At 53.8% G+C, this 9,900-nt stretch overlaps 3 protein-coding genes across 3 annotated transcripts; 1 reads left to right on the forward strand and 2 right to left on the reverse strand.

Annotated features, from left to right (window-relative positions):
* Window positions 1-223: 223 nt before the first annotated feature.
* On the reverse strand, window positions 224-1,441 carry N657DRAFT_646046 (uncharacterized protein). The gene is made up of 3 exons (XM_062793056.1): window positions 1,176-1,441; window positions 1,017-1,119; window positions 224-944 (listed from the first exon to the last, which is right to left on the reverse strand). Exons 1-3 carry the CDS (start codon window positions 1,210-1,212, stop codon window positions 575-577), a joined length of 510 nt encoding a protein of 169 aa, XP_062647065.1. The 5' UTR covers window positions 1,213-1,441; the 3' UTR covers window positions 224-574.
* Window positions 1,442-2,531: 1,090 nt separating this feature from the next.
* Window positions 2,532-4,676, reverse strand: N657DRAFT_656563 (uncharacterized protein; the record flags this gene model as incomplete). The annotated part of the gene is made up of 2 exons (XM_062794713.1): window positions 2,532-4,526; window positions 4,638-4,676. The coding sequence occupies 2 exons, from the start codon at window positions 4,674-4,676 to the stop codon at window positions 2,532-2,534; spliced, it is 2,034 nt and encodes a 677-aa protein (XP_062647066.1).
* Window positions 4,677-6,645: 1,969 nt separating this feature from the next.
* On the forward strand, window positions 6,646-7,146 carry N657DRAFT_681407 (uncharacterized protein; the record flags this gene model as incomplete). Its single annotated transcript, XM_062796380.1, has 1 exon — window positions 6,646-7,146. One exon carries the CDS (start codon window positions 6,646-6,648, stop codon window positions 7,144-7,146), a length of 501 nt encoding a protein of 166 aa, XP_062647067.1.
* Between the last annotated feature and the right edge of the window lie 2,754 nt (window positions 7,147-9,900).

Below are 9,900 nucleotides of genomic sequence, written 5' to 3' on the forward strand. Positions count from 1 at the left end.
TTGTAATTGAGGTGATGGGAGTGGTTGGTTGTGAGGTATCTGTTGGCTTGGTTGGTTGTGCCTAGTCCCGGCGCTGTGTCATCATCTAGGCGCATTGTACGGTGCGGTCATATAGGGGGATCACTGCATCACGGCTGGTGCTGGCTGTCTGCCGATGCGGGTGGCTCGTCGTTAGACGGCGGTCGTCAAAGACCTGGCTGCTGCATATTAAAGTTATTCAACTGCCGACTGACCTCTCTGCGCACTCTCGAATTCATTGCAATAATCGGACCTGGCTTCTGGAGCCGTGTCCCTTCGGTCCATCCCCCTGTTTGTGGTCTTTCCCGTTGCCATTTTCACTCAGATCGAGAGCGAAGCGGACAGCCAGTGATGCTTGATTGCCATGCCCAACATATTGATTTGCCGATTATTCACAATGGTATCCCCGAAAAACGCCAATTCGCCAGCCAAACCTGACCTGGTATCACCCCTTTTATCAATCGTGGATTCCCAATCCTTTGAACGCCAGTGCAAAACCTTGTCCTCCATCACCCAATGAACACCCAATTCCCCAATACCCGGCACTATCAAGTTGTTATTGTTGCGGTTGTTGCGATTGTTGCCCCTGCCCCCGCTCCTCCCCTTCCACATTCTCACTCTCCGGCGTAGCCCCGCCGGTCGCCTCCAGCACCCTCCCAACGTCGGCGCGCAGCTCCGGTAGGGCGATGCTCATTTCGCGCGCCAGCACGTCACGGAAGTCGCGGAAGGCGTGCGTCTTGCCCCGCGCCAGCTGGTTCATGCGCCGCACCAGCTCTACGAACTCGCGCGTGTAGATGTCTGGGTTGCGGCCGTTCTCGACGTAGTGGATCAGCGGTTCGGGGATGGCTTTGTCGGCTCCGTTGGAGGTGGTGGAGGCGGAGAGCGCGGTGGCGTGGAGGGTGCGGAGGGTTTCGTCGAGGGTTTGGCTTGATAGATTGAGTTAGTCTATTGAGAGTACTCCGTGCAGAGGGGTTGGACTGGAGGGATGGAGACCGTACAAGTCCTGGGCGAGGGGTTCGCGGGTAGGGCGGCCGAGGGCGTCGTAGTTGGAGACTTGGACCAGGATCTGGAAGAGGTCTTGAATTACGTTCTTAACCTCCTCTGTGGAACTGTGTCAGTATCGGTTGAGAAGAGGTGAAACTATGCGAACGACGGACCTTGGACGTTTTGCAGGTCTGAATTTATCGGTGCCATGGTTGTGATCGTTGCGCAGGTTGTGGTGAGCTTGTCCGCGCGTGGTGGAAGGCGAAGAGGAGGGTCGGGAAGCGGTTGACGAAGTTCAAAGAGGACAAGGCTGGCAGTTCGCGTCGGTCTTGGCGCAAGAGACGAGACGAGTCTGTGATGCAAATTGGCTGTTTGTGGCAGTGGGGCACCATCCTTGACTCCAACTATTGTTGTGCTTTTGTCTTGGCAGCCTTGTGAATTTGCACGTCTCACACCCGACGTATTTGGGGGCTCTTGGCTGGCTGCCCCCAAGTACCTTCAGAACTCCTACGTGAGACAAATTGGCAGCCGATAAAAACTAGATCACACTGAAATGTGCGCTTGGTGTCGTCTGTCATGAAAACTTTTCCATACCCGTTGCACCTCACTATTCTTGAGGGAAAGCGGTTTGCTGGAATCAGGGATGGTCATGAAGAGGATATCAGATCCAGAGAGGCGACCTGATCCTGGAAACCAGGTAGGGAATAGATAATAGTAATAGTAAGTAAGGTAGGTAAGTGGGAGGTGGCCTCTGATGTCAGACCAGGTTAGGATGGATGCTGCGCTGGTAAGAAGCCGTAGCTCTGGGTGGTAGCAACTGAGCCGCGGGACCTGGTGCGTGTAAGTGATGCAAAACAATAGAAGACCAAGTAAATAGTACGACATGTGCCACATCTCGAGCCACATTGGCGAGACGCAGACAACTCCGGCGAAGTCGGTCAAATAGCTCCACTTCGAGCATCACATGCGGAAGGAACACAGTGTCTTGAAGGCGGTGCCTCTACCTTCGCGCGGAAAGAGCAGGCAGGCGAATATCACCAGCCTCATGATGACAAAACAACCAACAGCCTTTTCATACTCCGACAGCCCATGCTCCCGATGATCAGATAAGACACCCGCTGTTTTCCACCGTCAACGCCACCGCCAGATCCCATTATCGACTCAATGCAGGCAATCCGTTGAAAGGACTGGACAGCCGAAAAAACTCATACAAGAAAAGCCAAACAGAACAACCAGGAAACCAATGCCTGGAAATCCAGACCGTGTGAAGGAACGACATGTCAAACAGAGTGTGGTGCCACCCACAACGCCCAGACATGTCCTCCTTCTCGGCTGAGCAGTGCAGTTGTCGATAAGATGCAACCCGGCAGTCTAAATACCGAGCAATCGCCGACATAGAGAATCCATTTCTCCATCTCAATCACCAATAAACAACCACTAAGCCCGCAATATCATGACCGAAATGACACCCTTGATCAATATTGCTGCAACACAAGATCCCATCTACACGCGAGCCGTGCACGGGTCCTCTACTTCCGCATCTTCGGACGCGCAAGCATATTAAGGCGACTGAGGCTAATTCCCTTCCGCTTGACAGGGCTCGGCGTACCGGGCGCCGACTGGCCGGGGATAGGCAGCTTCCGAGGACTGGCCAGGGTACGCTTGGCACTGGCGGCGCCCACCAGTCGCGGCGCGAGCAGGGCGTCGCCCTCGGGCACCTTCTCCTGCCGTTGCTTCTTGGCCGCGCGTTCGGCCGCCTCCAGTTCGGCGTCCTCCTCATCGGTGCTGACGCGGTTGCGCTTCTTGGTGGACATGCCGTGGGGAAGAGCGAGGAAGACGCTCCGCGGCGCCTCGTTCTCCTTGTTGACCCCTGTGGTGGAAACCGAGCGTGGGAAGCTGCCGGGCATGTTTTCGCTGGGAAGAATCGAAGGGCGCACGGTGCGGACGCTGGCTTGGCCTGGCGAGGAGCCGAATGATATGGTGGCACCGTCGAAACTGATTGTGTGGTCGCTGCGGAAGGTGAACTCGCCGGGAACCGACGGCTCAACCGATCCAGCCTTGAATGCCTTCACTGGAGGCTCCGGGAGGGGACGCCGGGTCGAAAGGTCTGGGTAAAACACGCCGACTTCGGCACTCTCTGCCATCGCGCCTTCAAGAGAAGGATAGTGAATTTCATCCAGGGCTTGCCTCTTGACCTGAGGAATATTAGATTTGACGGGAGACGGCGAGTTTTGTGTCAGCGCCGCACGCTGCGTGTCTGGAGTGAAGGCGACGCGCTTGGTAAGCTTGCGGCCAGGCGTGGTCATAGGAGCGGCAACAAGCTCCTTGTGCGGGCGGGGAGGAGCCGGCGTTTTTGAAGCAAAAGCCGAAGGCAAGGGGAGAGCGCTCTTGTTTCTGGACGCACTTGCCTTGGCACCACGGAGCATTGCCTTGACTCTATCAAAGCGGCTCCGAGGGGTCTTGAGCTTCGCATCTTCCGCCGGACCAAGCAAGCAGGTGGTCGGGCGGTTGTTCGTTGTGGCAGACCGAGGGATTCCGCTAATGGTAACCTTCGAGGGCGAGCGAACCAGCGAGAGCTTGGAGGGTGTCTTCACGCTGGATGCCCTGGCCAACGACGACTTGGTCGGAGTCATCAGAGATTCAAGGTCAGACTGGGTCTGAGCAATATTTAGGCCGGCCGACTTGGGCACCGGGATTGAGCTCCGGTCACGCGAGACAGGGCGTTTGCTAGAGGCGTCGTCCTCAATGTTCTGTCGTGGCCGCTTGGCAGTCGTTACTGGCTCTTCCGCCGCGGCACATGGTTTTGTTTTGGCAGTGCTGGACGCCGGCGTGGGTTGCTTGGGGCGCGCTGACTCTGGGTCGTCGAGATTCGCCTTCGACTGGCTCCGCTTGATGCCTGCCTTGAGCGGGGTTACGCGGCCAGGCTGGCACCTGAAGGCTGACGGGTGGTTTTCGATCGAGTCCATCTTCTTGAACTGGGCCATGTGGGCAGCGCTGAACCGTCCGGCCTTGCCCTTAGGTTGTGCCATTTTCCGGCCGCTGACATCCTCTTCCAGAGTCTCAGTTTCGCGCTTAGTCCTCAACTCTTCCCTAATCTTGGCAGCCTGCTCCCTGATTTCGTCCATCATCCGTTGGGCGTCGGGGGTCAGTCCCAGATCGGCGTTGGTTGTCGGGCGCGTAACGCGGAAAGTGAAGGGCGACGAGGGGACTTTAACTCGAGACGGAGTGCTCTGGGCTGCGGCAGGAAGGATGACGTCTTGGTTGGCGGTGGGCCTGATGTCCGTGAAGCCAAGCCGAAGGCCGGATGATGGAGGCCCCATTGTCGGGTGTACTTTGCTGGGATGCATTTCCGACATGGGAGGTTTGATAGGTGACGAACCCCCGGGAGTCTTTGGTTCCCGGACGGGAGCCGAGGCGACGGAATCAGCGGCATCGCGGGCAATTTCGGGCGCGACGTCTGTGGTAATCTCGTTATGCTCGGCGACAGAAGATAAAGGAGGTGCCTCGCTAGATTGCTTGGGCACCTGGCAGCCAAAGATTGTTGGTTAGTATCGTTGTGCACTAGGCAGTCACGGCACGCAGCTTCCATGCCCCGATTGTTGACCGACAGCGCTGACGATGACGCGCATACGTACCTTGGTGAGGCTGGCCAAGCGCGCGGAACGGCGAGCCATGGTGTTCAGCGCTTGCTACAGGCAAATGATCGATTTCGCGATCGAGAATATGCAAGGCACTCAGGAGTGCTTCGCACACTAAGAGAGCGGATAGCGTTGGAATGAAGGTGGAGCGTCGATTGTTGCGGCGCGAGGTGGGAATGTGCGTTGGGTATCTGTAAAGGGTGGGGTGATGTTTTGATTTGCTCGTGCTTGCGGAATGTAAACAGAAACTGCAACCACGGTGTATCCGTACAGTCAATCTCACATCTTGCACTGGGGCTTCTAGAGACACCCTGACGCAACCGCTGTTGAACGGGACATCAAACGTCAAGACAACAAAGATCGAACAATGTCAAGGAGCCGAGGGGATCGTGCCCAAAAGTTTGGTTCGATAGTGCATAGACTAGTTATCAACAAGCTTCGATCCGCGATTGAACCTAATTCAGATTCAAGAGCTCCGCCGGAACGCAGAAAGTGTCCCAGCGAAGCTACCACGATAGGCAGTCGACGATAGCAAATTTCAGCATAGCTAAGCCAACGTTAACGCCTTCATTATCCAACCCTGGTTTGTCCGTTAGCGTAGGACATAGTGGGGCAACAGATATGTAATGAGATCAAAGAGATCAAAGAACAAAAGAAGTAAGGAAGAGAGTGTCACGGGCCTTGGTCAGGGGTTTACGGGACAGGGCTAGGTCTGGGAAAGATTGTGTTGTGCGATGAGGAGAGAGGAAGCTCTCGCGAGAGGAAGCTACTCGAGGCTAGATACAGCTAGTGTGGGTCCACGAACACAAGCGCACGTGGTTTAGCACGTGACCTAAGAAGGGCGGACTTGGTACCGTGACAGAGAGAAAAATATCATAATGTGAAGACACAAAGTAAGAGGAGGGAAAAGAGAAATATAATAAATAAGAGGAAGAAGTGTTATTTGTACTATTTTCCATACCCATATGCCTATAAGCGCACCGGTCCCTCTACTACTATAGACAAAGGTAACCGTACTAGATAGGTTAGATAAAAGCCTTTGTCTTCCACTTCGTAGCCACTATACCACTGTATATGAATTCAACTTACTATAAAAGAAAAGAGGCCTTTTTTTAGCCTCTGGGGCCTTTCTAGCCCTCTGCTATTTCAAGCTTTAGCCTTCTAGCTAGGCTATAATCCAGCAGCCAGCTAGAGTCTATTAGCTAGTTAAGGACCTTTCGGATTGACAATTATGCCGAATAACCTCTGTATTAGTTATATATTAGTTCCGCTGACGTCCGGCTGGTCCCCTTTCGAACAAGTTTCATGCATCAAGCACTTGCATGCTCCTATCCACCTCTCCTACATCCCAACAGCCGCTGCTCCAATCCCGAATTCGCAAACTACGACGACAATGACATTGCCCCAGCTTCTCACACTGCCGGACGAACTTGTCGACAGAATCGTGCAGGGACTCTGTCTCGTCTGCACTGCTAGACCGGTTCAGTGCTGTTCCAACTCCAAAGCTGACTGCGAATGCACGAATCACGCAGAATACACTCGTGCGCGGCGGCCCTCGCTGCACTCTGTCGGACGTCGGGCCAGCTCAGCAGCATCTCAGCACCCCACTTGTACCATGAGCCTGTGTGCTGGAAGCCTGCTATGCTCACTCGCACCGTCCTCGTCCGTAGAGATCTCGCCCAGCTTGTCCGGGTTTTGCCAATCGACGAATCGGAACGACGGCGTACTTTCCAATCCGTGGCACTTCTCCAACTTCGCGCCCGAGGTCCTGGTCTACACCAATCCACGGTTCCAGGCCTACCTGGATTCGCTGTCGGAAGAAGAAGCGGCGGAACGCGCGTTGCACCCGGCCGGTGCCCCTGGAGGGCCAACCGAGTCCGTACCACGATCCAGATGATATCCTCAACAACACACTCGACATCATGATCCACCTCTGTCCTAACCTAGAAGCCCTCTATAACGATATCGACATGGAGGCGTTCGGCTTTGCTCGCCACGGTCCATGATGCGCCTGCAGACCCTTGCCATCACGTACCCCAACTTGAAATGTATAGAGTCTGCTATGATCGTCCATACGGAATTCCTTGCACGGCCGTTCCGCGCTGCTCCCAGCATCAACAAAATGACCCTCTTTGCGCTGTGGAATTGCCCCAATCCAGGCTCGGCACTCGAGAAGCTCACCTCGCTGGACTTCCGGGCCAGCGTCCTCGACTACGGCGAACTGGTCAAGAATCTTCTTATGTGCCCGAACCTAGAAACGTTCAAGTACGAAGCTGGCAGAGCTGAAATCTGGGACGACCACTTTAGCCTGCCCCAGGCCCAGCAAGCAATCCTGGCCCACGAGCTCAGGTTAAAGTTCTTGCGCCTATCTACCGCCCACGGAGCTCAACACCGGTCCGAGGAACTCGATTGGGGTCCCAAATACGCGCCGGAAATGCAAGAGATTCTAGCAGAAAACTGCCAGCTCTGCCTGCGTCCTGGGGACTCATTTTTATCTAATATGTGACATGCTTGAGACATGTTGTCGGTCAGCCACCTCCATCGACTCAGACCTCAGACAGAAGGGGGAAAACAGTGAGAAACTCGAACGCGCTCTCCCAACATCGGTGGCAGCAATAGAATGTCGATAAGAGACCTATCTTGGCTTACACTACGCCACTTCACGGGCAGCTCAAGATATGAGCGGCGGAATAACGAAACCAGAAAGTTGCAGCGGCGGACCCCTTTTAGCGCTCACGTATAAGTCTGAGAGCTCAAGATAAGCAAGCCAATTTCTTCAACTTCCATCCTCCCGCAGCGGCTCGGGATCGAGGATGAAATGAGGAACATAGAGGCCGAGCGGCTTCCATGAGCTCAAAGAGGTCACCATCTGCGCCGAGAGGCTTCTGGAAAAGAACCGATGACTCGGAGTCGCTAGTCCGCGATTTGCACCAGGAGGGTTCTGCAAGCCGCTGGTCCGTTGTCTGCATCTCCAACCTATTTGGCGTACAGCCCGCGATGGACAAGCAAAAGCGTGCCAATGCTCCCATTCAAGTCTGCCTGGGAGGTTTGCCGCTTGCCCAAACATACCATCTGGCGGAGCGCGTAATTGTCTAGGAGTATTGTCCAACCCCGGAGATCTACTGTGTAGTAGCGGCTCCTTTATCTTTGAAGCGGGCGAGATGCATGGCAGGTCGTCGCCGGTCTACCCTTGTGCTAAGGAGGAAGGCCAGCGGGCAAGAAATACTAGGCGTGAAACAAGATCATACTGTGGCCGAATGATGCTAGAGAGGAAGGCTGAACCATATGCTTCTGAGACATCGGCATTGCCGGATACTATTAAAAGACCTAGCCATGAGGAAAAGGTGGGCGAGATTTGGTTGCTTGCCAGAAGAGAGGTACACGTAGTGACACTGCGGAATATAGGTTCCCTATTCGCTCTTTTGGCCCACGAGAGGTCCGAAAACCGTGTGGTGCTGTCTGTGTCTCGAGGGCAAGTGTCCGATGCTGTGTCCCACAGGTTTCGGCTTGTCGATGTGGCGCTGGAGTTCATGTTTCCGAACTCCAATGGCACGCCCGGCACTGCAGCCGGAAGCGGGGACCGCGTGCTTGGCGTGTTGCCAAGTTTGAAACCATGTCGAAATTTTCACTGATCACCTGAGCGAGTCGATGAATCGTCTCCGCTCAGGATTCCTTAAGATGAGGGTGTGAGTGGAGGGGGATGCCCTTCATCACCACCTCCGCTCCTCGACTTGGCAAGACCGATGTCGGTGATGTGCAAGCTGCTGATTTAAGAGTCGAGCGACCACAGGTGTGATCCATGGCGCAGGCTTTCTCAGAGAACCAGTGAGGGAAAAGAAACAATACGAGATTCGAGACTCCCATGTCTGTCTCTCGAGAAAGTGTTACTCGGGCTTTTTGCGTATTGCCGGACTCGGCTGACATACCCACAGTCAGTGTTGTATCTATCCAGATGCCACTCTAAGCCAAAGCTCTCATTCGAGCAAAGACCTTACAGTCTCGATCTGGAGCGCGCAGGCTTGGTATTTTGATGTTATTCCTTTACCCGGTCAAACCAAATACTGTTGGAAGGGTGAAGCATTGGACAAGACAATCTGAGAGTTCATCTTACGGAGTCCTCCGCACCGTCTCCTTACATGGCATCCATTCGGCTGCGATCTGATGGGCCATCTGGAATTCAGTTTGGACGACAGACACCCTTCAAACCCGGCATCGAGCATCTGCTCCCGAATTCAAGCGTTGCGCCAACTTGCTAGCGTGCCGGTATGGTACTCCGTACCCGGCTTGCATTGAGGGGGTTGCCGGAGAAGAGCGGCTTGCGGCGGCTGCCGCGATGGGGTACCTCGATCGTTCAACCCCACATGAATTCCGCTGCCACACCCCGTACTTTGGGGCAGTCAGATGGCTCAGGATAGCATTGAAGCCGTATGTCACGGAGTGCAGTCGAGGCAGTGTGGGCAGCTGCGCTATGACCCACATATAACCCACAAGATCGCAAGGTGGGAGCAAATTGCGATTCGACACTTCTTCCAGAGAGATGCGACATAGCTGAGTGGGTTAGTTGTGCATGTATTGTCACGCTGTAGATATCTCTCAAAAGGCTATTGAAACGCATTTTGTAGTATTTTAGAGTATTAGTTGAAGATATAGACTCTTTATTCAATAGGTTAGCTAAGCCTTGAAATAAGTATATTTAAAGGTCTTACGAAAGCTGACAGCTCTCTACTAACCTAGGCTCGGACTGGGGTTATAAGCCTTAACGACTTCCACTTCTAGGCTAGAGTCTCTCGAATACCTATCCTCTGCTGCGAATGCGGCCGGGGCAGGGAAATAATGGAATACTTAGCTGTGTAGTGCCGCCAAATACTGAAGCGAAGGACCAGGCTAGCTATAGAGATAGGCTTATAGAGAGACCTATGTAGAGCTGTCGATGGGTAGAGAAATAAAGAGAGAAGGCTTGCAAGAAAGGTGATTAGGTGGCGACTATGCTCTGGGAGGCTCCTAGAGTAAAGGCTAGCTATATAGCTAGAACTAGACTAGTTCGCTAGCTTGGTTAGCAATCTACGCCTTTCTTTTCACTGTAGTGAGTAGATTCAGGACTTCAGACTGGTATAGGAGAGACAGAAGATTTTAGTCTAGCCCTGCAGGCATGGCTTTCCTTTGTAATTAGTAGTAGAGGGCCCGGCGAGCCCTAAGGCATAGCGATATAGAAATATTAATAATAATAATAATAATAATAATAATAATAATAATAATAATA

The sequence above is a fragment of the Parathielavia appendiculata genome (genome assembly GCF_033297405.1).
Source record: "Parathielavia appendiculata strain CBS 731.68 unplaced genomic scaffold N657scaffold_7, whole genome shotgun sequence".
NCBI lineage: Eukaryota > Fungi > Ascomycota > Sordariomycetes > Sordariales > Chaetomiaceae > Parathielavia > Parathielavia appendiculata.

Excerpts from the sequence above, each read along its gene's own strand:
- N657DRAFT_646046 (XM_062793056.1), bottom strand. The coding sequence starts at position 1,212 with ATGGCACCGATAAATTCAGACCTGCAAAACGTCCAAG. Across the intron at positions 1,120-1,175 it reads AGACCTGCAAAACGTCCAAG|AGGAGGTTAAGAACGTAATT; the intron begins GTCCGTCGTTCG and ends ACAGTTCCACAG. Across the intron at positions 945-1,016 it reads GAACCCCTCGCCCAGGACTT|CCAAACCCTCGACGAAACCC; the intron begins GTACGGTCTCCA and ends CAATCTATCAAG.